Below are 24,356 nucleotides of genomic sequence, written 5' to 3' on the forward strand. Positions count from 1 at the left end.
AAAGACTTAGGGGCGCCTGGGTGGCTCAGTGGGTTAAGCTGCTGCCTTTGGCTAAGGTCATGATCTCAGGGTCCTGGGATCGAGTCCCGCATCGGTCTCTCTGCTCAGCAGCGAGCCTGCTTCCCTCTCTCTCTCTCTGCCTGCCTCTCTGTCTACTTGTGATCTCTCCCTGTCAAATAAATAAATAAAATCTTTAAAAAAAAATTAAAAAAAAAAAGACTTAAAACTTGGTCTGTTTACTTCTTGCAGTTTTAGCAGCCACATTATAAAACATAGATTATCCATAGGTTTGCCATTGAGAAGCGCTAATAAATAAAGTTGGTGTGTATGTAATGGTAGAAATGTACTTAACCTGTTTAATGTAAACCAAATAAACAACCACAAACTGACCCAGATCAGGTTTTTCTGGAACAGGAAAGTTGAGGACAAGCTAATTTTCGAAAACAACCAATTTTAAAATGTTTATTTGTCCTTAGCTTTTTTGGATCCTAGCGCATCTCACCTAATTGTCCTAGTATACGCTGGTACAGTTAACACACCTGCTACAGAGATTGACCAACAAAAACCTTTGTAGATCTGCAGCTTGGGCTAGCTCACTGAACGCTGATTGGCCGGTTTAATGGGGGTGGGGAGCGCACCTCCCTTTCCTCTCTTCTACGAAGGTTACTTCATTGGATTGACCAGCTGTCAGGTTGACCCAAACCTGCCTCCTTTTGGTGGTGTTTGTCGGGATCGCAACACAATAGCCCGAGGAGAGCCTCCCCTTGTAAGCTCCGATTGGCTGGACTCAACCTTGGCGGTTTCTGATTGGTCCAATGAAGAAACACCGAGGTAGGTTGCCTAGGGATCCTGAGGAAGCTGATGTGTTATTCCTTCTGTGCATCGAAGGATCAGGAAGTTTGTAATCTCTGCGTGGCTGAGAAGTTTTTTTTTTACCTACTAGGACGTGGGGGAACAGGTGTCCCCCTAAAGTAGAGCGCAAGCTGCTGTTTGTGTCCGGCTGTAACCCAGGAGTAACGTCAGGTAAGCAACGGAGAATATACATTTCCTAATGTACCAAAAAAGCCTACAGATTTTTTATTTTATGGGGAGAGGGAGGTTCTTATTCAGTTAGTTTTTGGTCATTTTTTCTTCCTCAAATAGGATTTTTAACTAATAAATGCCCAGGGGGTATTAGTTCCTCAAAGTCCCCCCGCCCTTTTTTTCTCTGAAGACTTAAAGTTTCTTGGATTGGGTTAGCAAATAAACCCTGTTCACAGTGCCAGATAGGGTTAATGCCCTTAAGCATTTATATCACAGGGTTTTTTTCCTCCTTCACCCTTCTTCCCATCTCCCACCAAGAATTGTATTTGAAATATAGCCTTGTACAAAGAATCATTTGTAAGTCACTTTACTTATATTTCTATTTTTAAATGTTCACATGCATTTCTGAGTATTCATTTTAATCAGTATATATTTATCGAGCAGTTACAACGTTAAAGACATTGTGCTAGTTGCTATGGAGACTATAAAAACCCAAGAAGACAATATCCCTGCCCTCAAGAAGTTTACAGTTGAGAGACAGCCATACCAAAAGAAAGACTATAATAAATACTTTAAAGGATGTAAGTATAAATAAAGTTCTGTCGAAGTATAGCTGAGAGAGAGACCAATTCTGGCCATGGGACATAACGGTAATGGAAAAGGGTATTCACTTAAGGCTTTACCTGGATCCTCAATAGGCCTTTGAAAAATGGGTAGAATATAAAGAGGAAAGGAAAGGGGAGAGAACACCAGCATGGACAAAGGAGCAGAAATGGCAGCATGGGACCTGTTTGAGAAGTGGTTGTTAACAATATGTAACTGAGAGTAATGTAACGGGAAATATCGCCAGAACAGGATCCAGTCACAGAGGCTTTTGAATGCATTCTTTTGAACATGAAAAAGATATTCTTTTGAATAATTACTGATTAAAAATGTTTGTGTCATTTCAAAAACTGACATTTAGATTTATTTTAAAATATGCTAACTTTAAACTTTATCATACATGATTTAGTGCCATTTCTCTTTACTAGATTTTTTAAAAAACATCTGTAGTACATGGTATAAAAGGGCATGTGTCTTTTAACATTCTCTTGCTGATACTTTTTGTCGGCAGCTATTTGAGTATTTGCAAGATGGCTAGCTAGGGATAGAGATGAAAGTTTTCTGTGTATATGGAATTACTACGCATGATCTTCTGAGTGTTATTCTGTACATGCAGATTCCAAAGGGAGTGCATGAGATGAGTTATGGGAAGAAAATATGAGAATATATATATTTAGTTTTTCTTATTTTTTTGATTTCTCTGTTTTTTATATTTTATGATGTGACATTGAATGTTTATAGAAGTTACATGTAGATTATTACATAGATTTTGGGGCCTGGATTCTCACAATTTTTTGCTGTCCCATATTATTTAACTTGGGGAGAATCCATTTTATGAAAGACAAGTTACAATGATGTGTATATACTCCTGGATTATAGATTTTTTTTTAAAGATTTATTTATTTGACAGAGATCACAAGTAGGCAGAGAGGCAGGCAGAGAGAGAGAGAAGCAGGCTCCCCGCTGAGCAGAAAGCCCGATGCGGGGCTCGATCCCGGGACTCTGGGATCATGACCTGAGCCGAAGGCAAAGGCTTAACCCACTGAGCCACCCAGGCGCCCCTCCTGATTATAGATTATGCACATAAAGTCAGCAGGCTTAAAAGATGATCGTTTCTAGAAAGAAAGAAAGAAAAAGAAAGAGAGAGGGGGGGGGGAGAGAAAGATCAATCAATCATTTGTACCGGTCTTTAATATTACTGATTTGATTTTCTGCCAATGCCTTCTGTGCCTTCAAGCTGTTGTACTTTGGAAAACATATTGTGTTACCCACCTAATTTTTCTGGTCTTTACTCCTTTCTCTATTTAAGTTTATATATATTTCTTATTTGTATACATTTGTAGTAGGTCTGTATGAATATCAATATGTTCTGTTTACATAAGCTTACTTATAGATATTTTTTCATCACCCTCTCCAGAAACAGGTGAGAATGACCACTTTAACTCACCGGGCCCGTCGCACTGAAGTAGGCAAGAACTCTGAAAAGAAGGTGGAAAGTGAGGAAGACACTAATCAAGACAGGAGTCCAGACAATGAAGATTCTGGTGACTCTAAGGATATTCGCCTCACACTTATGGAAGAAGTATTGCTCCTGGGACTAAAAGATAAAGAGGTAACACAGTTGGGTTTATTAGTCTCTCCCAAAGGCTCTAGAATATTGGAATGTTTTTAAGAAGTAATATGACACTAAAAAGAAATAAAAAAGAAAAAGAATTAATATGACAGAATATTTTCATTAATGCTAAGTTGGCCTTAGAATTGTGCTCTAGCCATCAGGTGGGTGGGGGAGTTTGGGAAGGTAGCTGATATTTGGAGGGTAAAATCCGGAAGTATAATTACTTAAAGAGTAATTTAATTACAAAATTCCTCCAAAATTTTAGAAGATAGGAGAGAGTAGAACACATGTAAAATTTTTGTACTTGTAGTTTCCCAAATGACATTGATGGTGAAATAGCCTCCTATTAAACTAAGAGGGCTCACACATTGAAATTGTCTTGAACTGTGAGGAGGAAAATCTTTTAAATGACAAGACAAGAAACGTGTATGATTAGCTGTTTTATAAAAATAAATAGTGAATAGGTTTCCACTTGCAATGCAGTAAAAACAACTTTTTAAAAATTCTATTCTGTGGCTCCTTAGAAATTAAATATCAACAACTGATAAAGAAATATTTTAATTTCAGAAAATGTTTTTAAATTAATTGCAGATTTCTCTTTCTAAGTTTTCCCTTATTAATAGAACACTTTATAATAGAATTAGTCTTGAGAAAGCAGGGCTTAGAGTATAACCACATATTTGATGGTTCTTCTACTGTAATACATTATCTTTCATTTGTAATTTAACTTTTTATTGTGTTTCACTTTCTTCCCTCATGAAGAGGTTATGAAGAAATTTAACTTAATATTTTAAACAACTATTTCTTTTTCAAGAAAGCTTTTAGTAATATAATAATAATGATAATAAAGGCACATATACTGTTGGCTTTCATTTTGAAAACTTAACAAATTAAAATGTTACTTTACATTAAAAAAGACTAAATTTTGCTTTGATAACTATCCTTAGCTAGTAATGAATTGGCTACAAACATCTAGTACCATCTGTTCTTTTCTGCATTGATTCCTCAATTTGGGATTATCCTTGTTTCTTAACTTTACATTCTGTATACCCCGTTTCCCTTCTCTATTTTTTGTCACATCAAATTACAGACTGGAACAAAACTTACAAGACTTCTTATAGCCTGTGTATTGTTAAAACTAATATTAGAGACATGCACATTTGTACTTGGCCAAGGCAGATATATCAGAAAATCTTGCCCGCAAGTGTACTTTCCTATTTGCTGAATGGATGATTAAGCTCTAGTTTTATGAAAATTAAGCAAATGAAAACGCAAAACTGACTTTCCAAGAGAATATCAGAGTAGGTCTGAAGATTAGGTGGCATAAATACTGTTTTGAAATGTTTGCACAGTACCTAGGATGTGTTTGCTGACTGTAGAAGAGCATATTAGAACTAAAAAGCTATTTGATTTGTTTTACTTTTGAATAGGAATGATTAATTTCCTGTTGACCTTAGATATTAGAATTTTTGCTTCTGTTTTGTAGAGATTCTAACTTTGGACTTCTTTTCACATGCTTTTAAATTTATAATAGTTAATATAAATATAAGGAAGTAGAACAAGAAATAAAGAAACTCTGGTGAGGTACTGTACAAAGATGAATAGAGAATTATCCTTTTGAATAATTACCTTTTGAGTTCTAATTTTATTTTTTAAAATAGTTGATAAATTACATTTTTAGCTTTCAATTGGCTCAGGAAGAACAAGAAATGATAAATTCTTAGGTATAAATAAATAGGAGAGGTCAAACCTTCTGATTTATTAAAGCAGTAGTGCTATTCCAAAATGCCAGTTATCTAACTCTCTCTAAAAATATTAATCGATGGGGCTCTGTTGGGTGGCTCAGTCAGTTAAGCCTCTGCCTTTGGCTCAAGTCATGATCCCAGGTCTTAGGATCACACCTTGTGTTGGGCCCCCTGCTCCTCAGGAAGTCTGCTTCTCCCTCTGCAGTTCCCCCCACTCATTCTCTCCTCTCTCTATCTTTCTCACTCACTTTAAAATAAATAAGTAAAATCTTTTTAAAAAACATTAATTGAGGGGCGCCTGGGTGGCTCAGTGGGTTAAAGCCTCTGCCTTCGGCTCAGGTCGTGATCTCAGGGATCGAGCCCCGCATCGGGCTTTCTGCTCAGCAGGGAGCCTGCTTCCCCCTCTCTCTCTGTCTGCCTCTCTGCCTACTTGTGATCTCTGTCTGTCAAATAAACAAACAAAGTCTTTAAAAAAAAATTAATTGATTTCCAGCACTAATTATTTTCTTCTCACCTCCTAAACTACTCATAGATTTATTTAATCATTATTTAGTGTGATTGGGGGCACCCATGATGTGCTTAGCATTATGCAAATACTAAAGTAAATATAAAATAGTATAAGATACTATGTATGGCCCCTGCCCTCACGAAACTTGCATTCCAGCTGGGGAGACAAAACATACATACTTTTTAAAAGTTAAGTAACCCAAAGGTCCATCATCTGTGGAATGGATAAAAATGAGTTGTCCATTTATCTAAATGAGTATAAACATCTTTTTTATACAGAATGAAAATGAACATTGTTATAAAACATGTATGATTCTCATGTAATATTCAGTAACAGTAGCCAGACAGAAAAGACACACTGTATGATTCCATGTATATAAAATTCAAGAAAACTAAACTGTAGTGTTTGGGGTTACATATTTAGATGATTGAAACTACAAAGAAAAGCAAGAAAGAAATTACCATAGTTGTTAGCATAGTGGTTACCTTTTTATAGGGGGTAAGATAGGAGGAGGGTATTAGTGACTAGAAAAGAACAAGAGGGGGCTCTCTGGGTACTAACAGTTTTCTCTTTCTGTACTTGGGGAAAGTTTCATGTATATTTACCGAGACATAAATCATTGAGCTTTTTTCACTTTTGTTTCATGCACTCTTCTGTGTATGCATTATATTTCACAGTTCAAAAGATTTCTAAATAGGTAAACAACAGTAAAAATCCAGCAAGTTTTTCCATGTTAGAACAGTAAGAGCCAAGAGAGTTGGAAGGAAGAGAGAACATAATGTGTTGAAACTAATCTGGGAAAGAATAGAAGGCAGTAAAACAAGCTGGGCCTTTTTTTTTTTTTTTTTTTTTTGAAGATTCTATTTATTTATTTGATACAGAGAGAAAGTCAGTGAGAGAGGGAACACAAGCAGAGGGGGAGTGGGAGAAGGAGAAGCAGGCTTCCCGCTGAACAGGGAAGCTGTATTTTTAAAATACAGTTGACCCAGGGTGCCTGGGTGGCTCAGTTGAAGAGGCTCAATCCCAGGACCCTGGCATCATGACCTGAGCTGAAGGCATTCAGCACTAAGCCACTCAGGCTCCACCAAGCTGGGCCTTTAAGAACAGGTAAGATTAACATAAATGGAGTAAAGAAGACACATTCTGGATGAGGGAACCTGAAATTATTATGAGCTTGATGAGTTTGGGAGATAATTAACCACTGTGACTGAAGTAGGTGTTTTCTTGGAGAAAAATGAGAATCATAATTGGTAAACTAGATTCAGACTAGAGTGTGGCAGATTTTGAGTGTCAGGCAGAGACTTTCAGACTCTTTCCTTTATTTATTTATTTTTATTTTAATTTCAGTGTAGTTAACATACAGTATTATATTAGTTTCAGGTGTACAATGTAGTGATTGAACAATTCTACACATTATTCAGTGCTCGTGACTATAAGTGTACTTTTAGTCCTTTTGACCTATTTCATCCATCTTCCCACCCACCTCCCTTCATAATGATCAATTTGTTCTCTATAGTTATAGATTGTTCCTTTAAGTAAAGGGATCAGCCTAATAAAAATAGGAAAGCCCATCTCATTTTTGTGTCCAAAATAAGGATTTAATGATATTTTTGCGCTATGTTCTTTGTAAATATATGTTCTAATATGTAATATAATTTCTTATTTTCACATGGCTTGAGGTTTGTGACATGTCAAAAAAATCCTAAGTGTTAAACTTTGCATTCCAAAGTCCCAGAGTTAACTTTTGCTGAAGATTTCAGTAAGATTCTTTGTTTAGAACCCAATACTCTAGTTCTTAAAATTATATCTATTTTTGAAAACATGCGGTAGCCTGGGTGGCTCAGTGGGTTAAGCATCTGCCTTCAGGTCATGATCCCAGGGTCCTGGGATTGAGTCCTACATGGGCTTCTTGCTCAGCAGGGAGCCTGCTTCTCCGTCTCCCTCTGCCTGACACTCCCCGTGCTTGTTCTCTCTCTCTCTCTCTCTGTGTCTGAAAAATAAATAAAATCTGAAAAAAAAAAGAGATTATTTATTTGAGAGAGCAAGAAAGACAGAGTGTAAGAGCCTGGGGGAGAAGCCGAGGGAGAGGGACTAGCAAACTCTGCACTGAGCCCAGACCCTGAAGTCTGAAGTACAGCTTAATATCACAACCCTAAGATCACAACTAGAGCCAAAATCAAGAGTTAGACACTTACCCCACTACACCATGCAGGTGCCCCAAGGGTCAACTGTATTTTATTTATTTATTATTTTTTTAAAAAATATTTTATTTATTTATTTGAGAGAGAGACAGTGAGAGAGAGAAGCAGACTCCCCGTGGAGTTGGGAGCCCGATGCGGGACTCGATCCCAGGACTCCAGGATCATGATCTGAGCCAAAGGCAGTCGCTTAAAGGACTGAGCCACCCAGGCACCCCGGGTCAACTGTATTTTAAAACCATTCTGTGGTTGGGTCCCTGGGTGGCTCAGTGGGTTAAGCCGCTGCCTTCGGCTCAGGTCATGATCTCAGGGTCCTGGGATCGAGTCCCACATCGGGCTCTCTCCTCTGCAGGGAGCCTGCTTCCCTCTCTCTCTCTCTGCCTGCCTCTCTGTCTACTTGTGATCTCTCTCTGTCAAATAAATTAATAAAATCTTAAAAAAAAACAAAAACCATTCTGTGGCAGGGGTGCCTGGGTGGCTCAATTAAGTGTCTGACTCTTAGTTTTGGCTGGCCCTGATCTCAGGGCTATGGTCTCAGGGTCATGAGATCAAGCCCTGCCTGGGGTGCCAGGCTCAGCAAAGGGTCTGCTTAAGGCTCTCTTCCTCTGCCCCTCCCCACCATGTGCTCCACACTTTCTCTCTCTCTCAAATAAATAAATCTTAAAAAAAAAAAAAAAACAGTTGACCCTTAAAAATATGGGGGGTAAGGGTGCCTAATACCCATACAGTTGAAAACCCATGTATAACTTTTTGCTCTCCCAAAACTTAGCTACAAATAGCCTACAGTTGTTTAAGGGTCAGCTGTGTTAAACTTCACTGTCTTGTGAAAATAATCAAGAAATCTAAGTATATGTTGAAGAGTCTAATCTTTTGAGTACATTTAAAATTAGATGTTATCAAGGGTCTCTGATTGGCTCAGTTGGTACAGCATGAGACTCTTGATCTCAAGGTTGTGAGTTCAAGCCCCACATTGTGCATGGAGCCTACTTAATAAAATAAAATGAAAGTGTTAAAAAAAAAATCTCAGTTCGGTAACACTGCCCTCAACTGAGAAAATTAAACTTGAGCACCAACCTGACCAAAATAATACAGATTTATTTTCTGTTGAAATCAAGATCCCATTTATTTGTCATTATTGCATTTGGTAGGAGTTTTAATATAGATATTATTGACTCATGGACAATTAATACTTTAAATTGCTAGGATATTTAAAACTTTTCCTTTATGAAATCTTTATTATTAAATAAAATTACTTGTAAGAGGAATGAGCCTATTAATGCTTTTGACTTTTGGCAGTAATCTTTTTAGTTTGTGGATAGTGTTTTAACCCTCTTCCCTTCCAAGCTTTCTCCTAGTAATCCCATTTATTAACTACTTATGTGCTGTGACATAAAAGGTTTTAATCAGGGGTGTCTGGACAGCTCAGTCGTTAAGCATCTGCCTTCAGCTCCGGTCCTGATCCCGGGGTCCTGGGATTGAGCCCCACATCGGGCTCCCTGCTTGGCGGGAAGCCTGCTTCTCCCTCTCCCATTACCCCAGCTTGTGTTCCCTCTCTCACTGTCCCTATCTCTGTCAAATAAATAACTCTTAAAAAAAAAAAAAAAAGGTTTTAATCATATTTCTCATGTCACTCAAGTCAAAATTGGCAAGAAATATTGCTCATTGGAATTTTGGAAATATATTTTCATTAATTTTGTTTGGTCACCAAAAAGTTACTGAATGTCTCATATGTATAAAGTGATAGATACTGAAAGAGAACAAAGACAATTGTCCCTGGTTTTGAGATAATTTATAGTCTAGTGGGATGAGAGTGGCTGGAGGGATTGGAAAGGGCTTCTGGAATGTTGGTAGACCATTGCAGTACATGTGATGTGTGTGTGACTGTTCTGGCTACTGAGGGAACAAAGAGGAAAGATACCTAACCCAGATCGGTGGTGGAAAGTGCTAGTGGGACAGGGGAGGAAAGAGATACTGGGAAGTGATAACTCTTAAGCTGAATTCTGAATATGAGCAAAAGTTAGTTTGTGAAAAGAAACATAGTCTAGGGGGGAAAAAATCAGCTGAGTGTTTATGATAATTTCAATGATTTGCACCTGGAATAACCACAGATATTTGAAAACATCTCATCTTCTTTAAGTTAACTCAGATGTTTTGAAACTCAACTACCAAAACTTAGCTGGACATTCAGTATTCAGTCATGTATTTTATTGTTTAACTTTTCAAAAATTGTGAAATATAGCATATATAGAAAAATTTATGAAACACATATGTACAATTTAACAAGTAATTTTAAAGCCAGCACGTAACCACCACCAAAAGAACATTACCAGCATTGTGGGGTCATCCTCTTGTGCCCTTCCCTAACCACATCCTGCCTCGCCTCCTAGTACTTCTAACATGTGTGTATATTCCTAAACAATATATTTAGTTTTACCTTTTTTTAAACTGTATGTTATTGGGTTGATACTGTTATTTATTTTTTGGTTCAGTATGATGTTTGAGATTCATCTATGTTGTTACATATAATTTAAAAATTATATTTTAAAATATAATTCTATATTACACAATATAGAATTTCAGTTATATCACTATTCCATTATTCATTCAATCTGCTGGTTAACAGACATTTAGGAGTCCATTATAAATGGTGCTGCTAAGACTATTCTTGTTCTTTCAAACAACATCACTGTTCATACATACAGAAGAATGATATGGGGCACCTGGGTAGCTCAGTCAGTTAAGTGTCTGCCTTCTGCTCAGGTCATGATCCTGGGGTCCTGGTATTGAGCCCATTGTCAGGCTCCTAGCTCAATGGGGAGTCTGCTTTTCCCTCTCCCTCTGCCTGCTGCTTCACCTACTCGTGCTCTCTCTCTGTCAAATAAATAAAATCTTTAAAAAAAGAAATATGGAGCACCTGGGTGGCTCAGTGGGTTGAGCCACTGCCGTCAGCTCGGGTCATGATCTCAGGGTCCTGGGATCGAGCCCCGCATCGGGCTCTCTGCTCGGCGGGGAGCCTGCTTCCCCCTGCCTCTCTGCCTACTTGTGATCTATCTCTCTCTGTCAAATAAATAAATAAAATCTTTAAAAAAATAAAAAAGAAATATGATAGATCAGACTGGATAAAACTTACACATTATAAATATAAAATAAGTTAATACTCAGCTTTTTCAAGCTACTAATGATCATCCATCAGTTTTAATTCACTCATAATTTATTAGCAGTGGGAGATTAGAAGGATAAACTTTTTTAAAGCTGGTAAAATTCTGGTGAACTAATCAATAAACTAAAAAAAAAAAAAATCACAAGAAGTCAGTATACAACTTGTCAATGACTGGCTATCAATGGAGAGAACTACTCCTCTTAAAAAGTTGCTCAGTCCTGGGACGCCTGGGTGGCTCAGTTGGTTGGACCACTGCCTTCGGCTCAGGTCATGATCCCGGAGTGCCGGGATCGAGTCCCGCATCGGGCTCCCAGCTCCGCAGGGAGTCTGTTTCTCTCTCTGACCTTCTCGTCGTTCGTGCTCTCTCTCACTGTCTCTCGCAAATAAATAAAATATTAAAAAAAAAAAAAGTTGCTCAGTCCTAAGCCATTTTATTAAAATCAAAAGATTAAAAGTCTCATTTAGGTCACTGCCTGGTCTTTTAGTTTCCTGATTGCACAAAATGAACAATAAATCCCTTGTCAGTGGTTATTGCCATAGTGAATAGGGCAAGTGTATCAGAAGGACTTGTTTGTCAGGTTTTCTGGTTTTTATTAACATAGGCTGTTAAAAAAAAAAAAAAACTTCTGTTTTATTATATCCATTCATATAACATCCAAATTTACTGTGGGTGCAAAAGGAAATAAACTGGGAGACCAAAGTCCTTTTTTAACAGTAGGAAATAATAGTTTAAGCTATTTCATTGAGAGCTTGCCTCTCCCTTCCCCCAACCCCTAGTTGCACACTGTTCTCTTCCAAAATCCTGGCATAGATATTAAAATAAAAACCACTTATATTTGGACCTTTGGCCGTAGCCATTGAACCTATAAATTTGATGCATGCCATTCCATGTCTTTCATGTCCTTCTTCGTTTTTTGTGTTTGTGTAACTTAGAGTTTTCAAAGCATACTGTTCTTTTTTACTTTCTCTTGCTTGATTCTGCAAGGCAAATATTGTCTTCTCTTTTTGAAAGCAAAGTTAGATGGTTAATTGGTCAATAAGTGGTGGTATTTATGTTCAAACTGACTCGGACAGGTTTTAAAAGGACGGCTTCCAAAGCACGTATGACATTTTTTTTTTTTTAATTTCTTGCTGAACAAAGAGAATTAATTGTTCAGGATTGCTATTGCTTAGTGGAAACCCAAGAATTTCATCTCCTAGGATAGCTTCATATAGAGCTTAATTTTTATCTCCTAGTAAGATAAAAGATTATTACATTCTGCAGTAATATTTGGCACAGTTGTTTTTACAAGTCTTATCCACAATTTTCTTATTTCAATGTTTAATACTCCAGCAAAGCTTACTCTGTTTTGTGTTTTTTTGTTTGTTTGTTTGTTTTGTTTCTTTAACAAAGCTCACTCTTAAAGATTTTGGGATCCCATAAAACATATTAAGTTGACATCAATAATGGCAAAATAAGGGAAAGTACTACTTAGCAAGTCTGAATGATACAGTTTTGCTTTATATTTCATCCCGTCACAATTTAAGGAGGAAATATGAAAGTCTTACAGACTTTTTTCTCTTTTCTTTCTTCCATCGAACAAGATATTCTGGTCATAAGGAACAATAAGTCAAGTAGGAAATATAGAGAACCCAATTTGCAAAATGAAAAATGCTAAAAGAAGCAGCAAATATGGGACACCTGGATGGCCAGTTAAGCGTCTGCCTTTGACTTAGGTCATGATCCCAGGGTTCTGGGATCGAGATCAGCATCAAGTTCTTTGCTCAGCAGGGAGTCTGCTTTTCCATCTGCCTCCTCCTCTCTCTCTCTGACAAATAAATCTTTAAAAAAAATTTTTTTAAGTAGTAAATAATATTTGATTTATTATAACCATATCTTCAGAAAGTTTAATGTATAATTAAATTGGCATTTTTAATTTTTCTCCTCAGTTCACAATGCCAGCCATAGATTACAGCCCATGTCATATATCTTCATTACAGAAGGAGCAGACTGTTATACTAAAAAGATATAAATGAGTAGGTAGTATACTTTTTTCTTTAATTTTAAAACTTAAAACAAATTTCTTCTAGGATTTTCAGCAGGAGTATTATGTTGTATTAAGTTTCCTAGGGCTGCTGTAACAAAATACCACAGACTGAGTGGCTGAAACAACAGAACTTTTTTACCCCCACAATTCTGTGTGCTTGAAGTCCAAGATTCGGTTTCTCCTAAGGCCTTTCTACTTATCTTCTCACTGTGTCCCTATGTGGTTTTTCTTCTGTGCGTGTATCACTAGTGTCCTTGTGTCTATATTTCCTCCTCCTATAAGGACACCAGTCGGATTGGTTTATGGCCTACTTTAACAGTTTTATTTGACTTAATCACCTATTTCAAGGCATTATCTCAAATTTAGTCACATTGTGAGATATTAGGGGTTAGGGTTTCAACATATGGAGTCTGGAAAGACACAGTTCACCCCATAAGAATGATTTAGAAAGGTTTTAGAGGAAATAGAAAGATTTTGGGGATAATTTTGTAATTACTTATATGCACCTGGAGTGCAGTTCACCCTCAGAAAGTGTCATTAAGCTAAATAATGATGTGATTTTTCCTTCAGTTCAAGTCAGCCAACATTTATTGAGCACCTGCTCTGTCCAAGACACTGAATAAAACAAGGAAAAAGAGAAGTAATTAAGATGATATGTTTTTATTTCCTCAAGAAGCATTTGAATCTGATGTGGGAGAAAAGATATGTATACAATAACAATAGTACTAGATATCTAAGTGCTATAAGAAAGGTACAAAAAGTACTATAAGAACATGGAAGAGGAAATTCCTTGGAGGTTACTCTTTACTTTCTATGCTTGTCCTCACCTATTCGCAGTTGTCCAGAAGGTTTAAAGTGGGAATGGCCAAAAGAAACAAAAAAGAAAACCTGAATCAATGGTTTTCAGGCTTCTTCCATGTGTTCATTGGTAGATTGTGCTCACCTTTTGTTGCCATTATTGACTTTTAAAAATATATATGTCTAAAAAATTTTTTAAAAGCTTTATTTTTATGATTTTAAAAGCAAAATAGGGCTGCCTGGGTGACTCAGTTTGTTAAGTATCTGCCTTTGACTTGAGTCACGATTTCAGGGTCCTGGGATCAAGTCCTATATTGGCCTCCCTGCTCAGCAGAGAGTCTGCTTCTCCCTTTGCCCCTTCCCCTTCCCCCACTCTCTCTCCCTCAAATAAAAAATTAAAAATCTCAAAACTATTTTTAGGGGCACCTGAGGGGCTCAGGTCATGATCCTGGGGTCCTAGGATCAAGCCCCGCATCAGGCTCCCTGATCAACAGGAGGCCTGCTTCTTCCTCTCCCACTCCCCCTGCTTGTGTTCCCTCTCTCCCTGTCAAATAAATAAAATCCTTAAGAAAATTTTTTAGAAACAAAATAAAAAAGCAAAATAAGTTTATACTAAGAAATTCAGAAGTCTACATGAGAGAACTTAGTGATGGGGAATGAGATATGTGGCTATATGCATTTGTCAAAACAAACTGAACTTGGGCGCCTGGGTGGCTCAGCGGGTTAAAGCCTCTGCCTTCGGCTCAGGTCATGATCCCAGGGTCCTGGGATCGAGCCCCGCGTCGGGCTCTCTGCTCTGCGGGGAGTCTGCTTCCTCCTCTCTCTCTCTCTGCCTGCCTCTCTGCCTACTTGTAATCTCTATCTGTCAAAAAAATAATAAATCTTTAAAAAAAAAAAAACAACTTATCTGTACATTTCACTCTATAAATTATACCTCAATTTTTTATTTTATTTTATTTTTAAGTTTTTTTATTATTATTTGACAGAAAGAGAGAGGAGAGCACAAGCAGGGGGAGTGGCAGGCAGAGGGAAAAGCAGACTCCCAGGTGCCACCCAGACACCCTATACCTCAAGTTTTTATTAAATGTTTAAAGAAAATAAAAATCACCCATAATGTCACCACTGAAAGATAACTGCTATTGAAGTCTTTTAATATATGCTTATAGACTGCTTTCTATGTATATATATACACACAGAGATGCATAATTACAATATGAGATAAAGATTTCTTTCTGCTCTGTCATCTTCCCAGAATCCCCACATTTGTCTTTTGTTACTGTCCCTATAGTTTGTTTTAACTTAAATTCTGCATTTCCTCCGGCTCCTGGGTGGCTCAGTTGGTTAAGCATCTGGCTTTTGATTTTGGCTCAGGTCTTGGGTCCTGGGATCCAGCCCCAGCTCAGCTCCACGCTCAGCAGGGAGTCTGCTTGAGATTCTTCTTCTCCCTCTGTCCCTTTTCCCACTCACACTCTTTCTCCATCTCTCTCTCTAAAATAAATCTTAGGGTGCTCATTTGGGGAAGGCTCATCACTGCCTTCACCTTGGGGCGTGATCCTGGGGTCCTGGGATTGAGCCCCACGTTGGGCTTCCCACTCAGTGGGGAGCCTGCTTCTCCCTCTCCTCCCTGGTTGTGCTCTCTCTTGCTGTCTCTGTCTCTCTCTCTCAAATAAATAAAATATTTTTAAAAAAATTTTTTAAATAAATCTTAAATAAATTTGGCATTTCTGTTTAAAGTCCATCACAAATCCAGGGATAAAAAGAAACATCACAAAACAATGACCTTCCCATTCTTTAAGTTCCCTTGTATTTATCTCCCAATATGCTTAGTTACTGTATTTTCTTATTTTCTGATAGGCATTGTTTAAAAACACAGGACTTAGAATCAGATATATCTACATTCAGATTCAAAGTCTACCACTTAGGGGCACCTTGGTGACTCAGTCGGTTAAGTGTCTGTCTTTGGCTCAGGTCATGATCCCAGGGACCTGGGATAGAGCCCTACATCAGGCTCCCTGCTCAGCAGAGAGCCTGCCTCTCCCTCTCTCTGCTGCTGCTCCTGCTTGCACTTTCTCTCTTCTCAAATAAATAAAATCTTTTTAAAAAATTATTATTATCTCTATAAAATAAGGGTAAAGCAGGGCACCTGGGTAGCTCAGTCAGCGAGCATCCAACTCTTAATTTTGGCTCAGGTCATAATCTCAGAGTTGTGAGATCCAGCCCTGAGATCCAAGCTCCAACTTGTGCTCCACGCTGGGCATGAAGTCTGCTTAAGATTCTCTCATTCCCGGGGCGCCTGGGTGGTTCAGTGGGTTAAAGCCTCTGCCTTCGGCTCAGGTCATGATCCCAGGGTCCTGGGATCGAGCCCCGCATCAGGCTCTCTGCTCAGCAGGGAGCCTGCTTCCTCCTCTCTTTCTCTCTCTCTCTCTGCCTACTTGCGATCTTGCTCTGTCAAATAAATAAATAAAATCTTAAAAAAAAAAAAAAAAAGATTCTCTCATTTCCTCTGCCCTTCCTCACCCTCTTAAAAAAGATATACATATATGTATGTGTGTATATATGTAAATATGTATTTATATGTATGTATATATATATGTATATATATATACAGGCACAGTTAGGTCACTGACCCTTGGTTCTGGCTCAGGTCATAATCTCAGGATTGTGAGATCCATGCTCAGTGCAGAGTCTGCTTGAATTTCTCTCTCCCTCCCCCTCCGTCCCCCCAGAGGATGCTATCTCTCTTAAAAAATAAAAATAAAAATAAAAAAATATATATATAAATATATATATATATAAAACAATTGGTAGAATTTGAAGACTTACTGAATATTTGATAAAATTAAGGAATTCTTGTTAATTCTTTAAAATTCTTATTAATTTTTAGGTGTGATATTAGTATTACAGTTTTTTTTTTTAATCTTCCTGCCTTGGGGAGAGTATGGTAATATTTTATAGATGATATGTTAAAATAACTTGGATTTGTACTGAAATAATCTGGTGAGCAGAGAGAGTTATAAAAGAGAGATGATTGTATTGGTAGCTGTTGAAGCTAGATGATGGATATATAGAGGTTCATAATCTCTCTACTTTGTGTGTGTTGGGAACATTAAGCCAAAAATGTTTTTTAAAAAAATGACGTTTTCTTAACCACATGATTCCATTTTACACAATATCTTATTGATTCCCTGTTATGAAAGATGATGAAATCACCACTCTCAGTTTGTTCTACTTCTATTCCCCAGTGTTTTATGAAAACTTGTAATGTATACATTTTGTTGTTTCATAACTCACACAATGCTGTTTTCTGAAGGAAAGCCCCAAAATTGAAGTTGGAGAAGCAGCATATGGGAAAATTAGTGGTTAGGAGAGAAGAAATGTGTATTGTATGTATAAAGAAAAGTTCTGGTTTTACATATACCCAAAAGATAATAGGATGATGAAATTTGTGAGTCATTTTAACTTTTTATTACCTTTTTTCTTTCCAAATTTTCTAAAATACATCTATACTGTTTTTTAATCAGGGAGAAAAAGCTGTTTGAAAACAAGGTGAATCTGCATTTACTTAAGTTTTGCTTTTCTGAGGTTTGAGGCCATAATTACCTTAAAGTGTTTCTGAATCTATTTTAAGTTATTTGAGAGTTGTGGGGAAATAGATTTAGAGCTACATACGTGTTTTCAGATTTTTACTCCCTTTTCTCAAGTATTTTCTCTTTGAGTAGTATGTAGCACTGTCCTTTTTCCCATAAGTAGCAAACTGTGGGGAAAGAAAGACATGTAAGTTACTGGTTTTAATGCTATAATCACTTTTAAATTTCTTAAAGTAAAAAACTAAGCATATTTTTGTTGCCAGGAATGAGACTTAAAGCTAATGTAGGAATATCCAAAGATTACCAGTTGCTTTCCTTTATTTTGAATTTCTTTTTCACTGATAAGGCATTATCATGTTTTTTCCCCCCTGAAGTTTTGATAATGGCTTTATTTTAAGAAAAAACTCAACTGGAGTTGAGAAAATTAATAAACTGATCATTATGACTAGCTTTGTGTATTTCATCCAACCTCCTGAATAAGCCTGAAAGGATATAACCTTCATGAAGTTGATTGAGAAATTCTTTTCATTTGTTTAGGTTAATAGTCCATCCTTAGTCATGCCGAAATCATGCGTTAAACCGGAATAACATCCAGGTCACTGTTCCTCATTACCCATTATGATCAAGCAGAGTGACTTTTTAATGCTTAATCTCTTTTATGAAATGTCTCTATTGGCTGTGTGGACATAGAAATATTAATTGGAGTTAGAATGAATCACATTAATTTATAAAAGAGGAATTTAATTCAAATCTTGGAAGCTAATATTTCAGTAGAGCACTTCAAAGAAAAACAGTACATTATTTTTAAATATTTTACTTATTTATTTATTTATTTATTTGACAGAGATCACAAGTAGGCAGAGAGGCAGGCGGAGAGAGAGGGGGGAAGCAGGCTCCCCACCGAGCAGAGAGCCCGATGCAGGACTCGATCCCAGGACCCTGGGATCATGACCTGAGCCGAAGGCAGAGGCTTACCCACTGAGCCACCCAGGCGCCCCTACATTATTTTTAAAGTAATTTTTTAAATTAGTTGAAAGGAAAAAGATTAGGTTTGCTTGTATAATTTTCTGATAATTCTTTTTTTCCCTTCTTTTTTGGTAGTTCTTGACATCCCCTAGAGATCATTATATAGACATTGGGCATATAGAAAAGACTTTAAGAAGACACAGTAAGGGGATGCCTGGGTAGTTCAGTTGCTTAAGCATCTGTCTGCCTTTGGATCAGGTCATGATCCCAGGGTCCTGGGATTGAGGATCCCAGGGTCCTGGGATTGAGGATCCCAGCGTCCTGGGATTGAGGATCCCAGGCTCCTTGTCCAATGGGGAGCCTGCTTCTCCCTCTGTCTGCCGGCTCCCCCTACTTGTGCACTCGGTCTTTCTCTCTGTGACAAATAAGTAAAATCTTAAAAAAAAAAAAAAAGACACAGTAAGATTCCGTCTCTCATGGAAGATGAAGCAGTTTTAATGTTTACACTTCAGATTTAGAGAGAGGGAAAGATTATTTTTTCTGAGATTTTAACTAATAAAATGATATTTTCCATCATTAATTTCTATCATTATTCTATCAAATAAATGTATATGACTTGGAAAAAGTAGAAAACCATTTTTTTTAAGATTTTATTTATTTATTTGACAGAGAGTCAAATTTGACTGATCACCAGTACGCAGAGAGGCAGGCAGAGAGAGAGGAGGAAGCAGGCTCCCTGCCAAGCAGAGAGCCCGACGTGGGACTCAATCCCAGGACCTGAGCTGAAGGCAGAACCCACTGAGCCACATAGGCGCCCAGAAAACCATTTTTTAAAGCAGCCTCATTTTTTAAAGGTATTTTACATAATTGTGATAATCTCAAATATACAAGTATGTATTTGGCTGCTTTCATTAAACTTTATCATAAGAATTTTCTTTTTTTGTCTTCTCACTCTTTATTTAGATTTTATTTTTAAATAATCTCTACACCCAACATTGGGCTCAGATTTACAGCCCCAAGATCAAGAGTTGCATGTTCCACCAACTGAGCCAGCCAGGTGCCCCATCATAAGAATTTTCTAACATTATTTTTTAAAACTCCTTGTAAGCATGGTTTTTATTAAGTTTATTTGTTTTCTGTTATTTTTACCCCAAGCAGGCAACTTTAAAATCTTTAACTTTCTGAGTTGTTATAAGGTGTATCTTTAAGGAAGTTTGAATAAAGAATACTTAACTAGATGGAAATTCAGCATAAAATGTTGACTGAATTTATTGAAGTCTTATTGCCTGGGTGGCTCCTCCTGTTAAGCATCTGCCTTCAGCTCAGATCATGATCCTGGGGTCCTGGGATCGAGTTCCATGTTGGGTTCCACTTAGCGAGGAATCTGCTTCTCCCTCTGCCCCTCCCTCTGGTCATGCTTTCTCTCTCTCCCTCTCTCTCTCTAATAAAATCTTAAAAAAAAAAAAAAAAGAAAGAAAGAAATTTCATTGCCCTCCCTTTTATAAGAACAAAATGACATTATCAAAGTGTAAATATGTGGGGCACCTGGATGGTACGGTAGATTAAGCATCTGATCCTTGGTTTCAGCTCAGGTTGTGATCTCAGAATCCTGTAATGGAGTCCCAAGTCAGGCTCCTGGCTCAACAGAGAGTCTGCTTAGGACTTTCTGTCCCTCTTCTTCTGTCTCTCCCTCCAACTCCCACCATGCCCATGGGTGCTCTCTTCCTGTCTCTCAAATAAATAACTTTTTTTTTTTTTAAGATTTTATTTATTTATTTGACAAAGATCACAAGTAGGCAGAGAGGCAGGCAGAGAGAGAGGAGGAGGAAGCAGGCTCCCTGACAAGCAGAGAGCCCGATGCAGGTCTCGATCCCAGGACCCTGAGATCATGACCTGAGCTGAAGGCAGAGGCTTTAACCCACTGAGCCACCCAGGTGCCCTAAATAACTCTTTTTTAAAAAATGTAAATACATACAATCTTGGCCTCAGAATTTCTTTTAGGAATTTATTCAACAGAAACACATACAATGAATATTTCTTCATAGCATTTTTTTTGTAATGACAAAAAATTTTAAGCCAATGTACACTGAATGAATAAATTATAGTACGTCTGAAGTGCAATATTATGGGGGCACCTGGGTGGCTCAGTGGATTAAAGCCTCTGCCTTCGACTCAGGTCATGATCCCAGAGTCCTGGGATCGAGCCCCACATTGAGCTCTCTGCTCAGCGAGAGACTCAGGGGAGTCTGCTTCTCCCTCTCTCTCTGCCTGCTTCTCTGTCTACTTGTGATCTCTATCAAATAAATAAAATCTTTTAAAAAAAATAATTAAGTGCAATATATGTAGCCATTAATGATGAATGAGGTAGACCTGTATTTACTCATGTGGGAAGATAGCCGAAATAATGGTTAAGTGAAAAAGTTGCCACTCAGTATGATCTTATTTAATATAAGATAATATAATATAATAATAAGTAATAATAATATAATAAAAAATAATAATATAATAAGATAAATATAATATATATAATATAATATAATAATAATAGTAATAATAAGATAATAAATATATTTAATAATAATAATGCATAATAATAGTAATAAAGATAGAATATGTATACACTAGACTATTATCCCCTCCAGATAAACTTTCACTTTGTAATTTTACACTTTTTTTTAAAAGATTTTATTTATTTATTTGACAGAGAGGTAGGCAGAGAGAGAGGAGGAAGCAGGCTCCCTGCTGAGCAGAGAGCGATGCAGGCCTCCATCCTAGGACCCTGGGATCATGACCTGAGCTGAAGGCAGAGGCTTTAACCCACTGAGCCACCCAGGTGCCCTATAATTTTATACATTTCTATAATGTGATTTTCTTCCTTTTTTTTTTTTTTACAGTCATTTATTACACTTCTAATTAAGACAAAACAAGGGCCGCTATTCAAAGATCTCATTCTGCAAGCCTTCAGGATTCTCTGTTGGTCATGAAGCAATGTGCGATTCCATTTGTTTTAGTAGATCCTAAAATTTTTCTCTTTCTCTTTTCCCTAATGTGTATAGCCTTTGATAACTAAATTTAATGACTGAATAGTAAACTTTAATATGCATGTGTTAGATCATCCTGCATACTGAACCATTGGCCCTTTAACACAGAATCTTTATTATAGATGATTTGAGAATTCACCTGTTATAGCTGGATATATTTATTTAGAGGAATATGGACCTTAGAATTATAATTATTTTTTAAAACTCCACATGTATATTTTCAAGCTTTTTTCTATTATGATGCATGACTCAATAAAAAGAAAGTTTAAAAAAACTCCTTGGGAGTTTTACATTAGATGCTATGATGGGAATTATATTAAAAAAATATAGTTTCTACATCCTGCTACCCACTGTTTCTTTATTTACAGTGCTTCTCATTTACAGTTCTGTTGACAGTATGACATCACTGTTACTGTAACAGGAAGAAATGAAAAAAACAAACAAATTAGTTTCCTCTGTTTGCTTTAATACTGGCTGATGGGTGTTTGCACACCTGTTGAGATTTATAAAATTACCAAGATTATATAAAAGTTATGCCTGAATAAATTACGTGTCCTGAAAAAAGTTATAGTTTAACCTTAATTAGGCAGCTGAGTTGCATAAAACCAAGGATTAATCTTTAAAAAAGCCTACTCCCTCCTTAAAGAGGGGTTATAAATGTGACTCTTCCAAAGTAGCCATGAGGCAGATAGTAGATGGAACTAATCCCAGCTTTGTATCTAAAATCAGGCCCACAGGAAATGTGGATAGGTTTAGGAATGTTTATGGTTTGGGTGCCTGGGTGGCTCAGTGGGTTAAACCGCTGCCTTCGGCTCAGGTCATGATCTCAGGGTCCTGGGATCGAGTCCCGCATCGGGCTCTCTGCTCAGCAGGGAGCCTGCTTCTCTCTCTCTCTCTCTCTGCCTGCCTTTCTGCCAACTTGTGATCTCTCTCTGCCAAATAAATAAATAAAATCTTTAAAAAAAAAAAAGGAATGTTTATGGTTCAAACTGAGCTTTTGCCAGGTTTGCATATTTCTTTTTATTTTATTTTATTTTATTTATTTGACAGAAAGAGACACAGTGAGAGGAGGAACACAAGCAGAGAGAGTGGGAGAGGGAGAAGCAGGCTTCCCACTGAGCAGGGAGCCCGATGCAAGGGCTGATTCTAGGACCCTGGGATCTTGACCTGAGCTGAAGGCAGATGCTTAACAACTGAGCCACCCACAGGCACCCCAACATGTTTATTTCCAATCATAAATTTATGTTGTCAAGAAACATTGAGAGGGTGCCTGGGTGGCTCAGTTGGTCAGGTGACTGCCTTAGGCTCAGGTCATGATCCTGGAGTCCCGCATCAGGCTCCATGCTCGGCGGGGAGTCTCCTTCTCCCTCTGACCTCTCCTCTCTCATGCTCTCTCTCTCTGTCAAATAAATAAAATAAAATCTTTCTTAAAAAAAGAAAGAAACATTAAGAAATACTATGTATTAGTCAGATACTCTTCCCTTAAGAAATTTATAGTCTACTGAGGACAGTTGATTACAGTGTGATAAAAGAAATAAGGAAGAAGTATATATAGGTACACCCAGGTGAGGAACCTAACGTGGAGGGTGGAGTAGAAGGAAAGGTGTTGTTAAGAAGGTACATAGAAGATATGATCCATGCACACAATCCTTAAGAACAGGGAAGAATTGGGGAAGTAAGGGTACTGGTTCTTCTGGACAGAGAGAACAATGTGGACAAAGGCCAGTAGGCAAAAATGATACATTAAGAGTACTTAAAATGGTTCTAGGGGTCTCTGGCTGGTTCAGTCTGAGAGCATGCAGCTCTTGATCTCAGGGTCTTGAGTCTGAGCCTCACACTGGGTTTAGAGACTACTAATAAAATAAACTTAAAAATTGTTCTGGAAAGCTGAGCATAGTGTTCTAGGGGAAAGAGGCCAGGGAGAGACCAGTGAGTAGCCTCTTGGCTTGAGCATTATACTAAGGAATTTGGACTTGACTGGGAGGAGTATTTGAAAGATTTTAAGTAGAGTGGAAGAGAGTTATATCATTAGATCTGAGCATAAAGATCATCCTGGTTATAATGGGAAAACTGGAATTAGAAGACCACTATCTCTGGCAGTATAGTGGTCAGATATTGAGTCTTGAATAAACATAATTTCTAAGTACTGTTGGGCCTTTGGAAAGTAAGAAATCTTCAGGGTCCCCAAACAAACACCAAACTTAAAACCGTAGAGGTGAGCAATAAACAAACATGAAATCCAGATTGCCCCAAGACAATTTATCAAATCAGCCCTGAGATTGGGAATTGGACAGTCAGGAATAAACCTCAGAGTTGAGATAAAATGGGGAAGCTAGGTTTAAATGTGGTCCCAGTAGAGGGCACCCAGCTGGCTCAGTGGAACAGGAGACTCTTGAGTTCGAGCCCCAGGTTGGATGTAGAGATTACTTAAAATCTTGTAAAAAATAAAATTGTGGTCCCAGTTGTGTGGCAGTCCCCCAATCCTCTCATGCCTGACTCTCAGCAGAAGCAAATACAGCTCTTCCTCTCTGAAAGAAGGCATCTTTAATTTAGGCCTTCAGGATCTCAGAGATTCACAAAAAAATTTAATATGGGCCATTTCTTTTTTTTTTTTTAAGATTTTATTTATTTATTTGACAGACAAAGATCACAAGTAGGCAGAGAGGCAAGCAGAGAGAGGGGAAGGGAAGCAGGCTCCTTGCTGAGCAGAGAGCCCAATGCGGGGCTCCATCCCAGGACTCTGGGATCTTGACCTGAGCTGAAGGCAGAGGCTTTAACCCACTGAGCCACCCAGGCGCCCAAATATGGGCCACTTCTTAATCAAATATCAAACATACAAAGAATCAAATACCCATGAGAAAGATTCAGCAGAAATCACAAATAATAGGTCATTCATGGACCTCACATATTAAAATGATCAAACACATAAAATATCTATGACCTCTTATTTTTTTTAAGATTTTATTTATTTGACAGACAAAGATCACAAGTAGGCAGAGAGGCAGGCAGAGACAGAGAGAGGGGAAAACAGACTCCCTGCTGAGTAGAGAGCCTGATGTGGGACTCGATCCCAGGATCCTGGGAT

General features: G+C 37.7%; 1 protein-coding gene across 2 annotated transcripts in view; it reads left to right on the forward strand.

Annotated features, from left to right (window-relative positions):
• Window positions 1-821: 821 nt before the first annotated feature.
• GOLPH3L (golgi phosphoprotein 3 like) overlaps window positions 822-24,356 on the forward strand; it is a 44,537-nt gene continuing 21,002 nt past the window's right edge. The window contains exons 1-2 of one of the 2 annotated variants that reach the window (XM_046023551.1): window positions 822-1,023; window positions 3,044-3,238. In XM_046023551.1, the coding sequence (XP_045879507.1) occupies window positions 3,056-3,238 (183 nt within the window). In that variant the 5' untranslated portion in view covers window positions 822-1,023; window positions 3,044-3,055. The remainder of the gene's footprint in view (window positions 1,024-3,043; window positions 3,239-24,356) is intronic. The other variant, XM_046023559.1, reaches the window with a different exon arrangement.

Source organism: Meles meles, chromosome 1 (assembly GCF_922984935.1).
Source record: "Meles meles chromosome 1, mMelMel3.1 paternal haplotype, whole genome shotgun sequence".
In the NCBI taxonomy this organism is placed as follows: Eukaryota; Metazoa; Chordata; class Mammalia; order Carnivora; family Mustelidae; genus Meles; species Meles meles.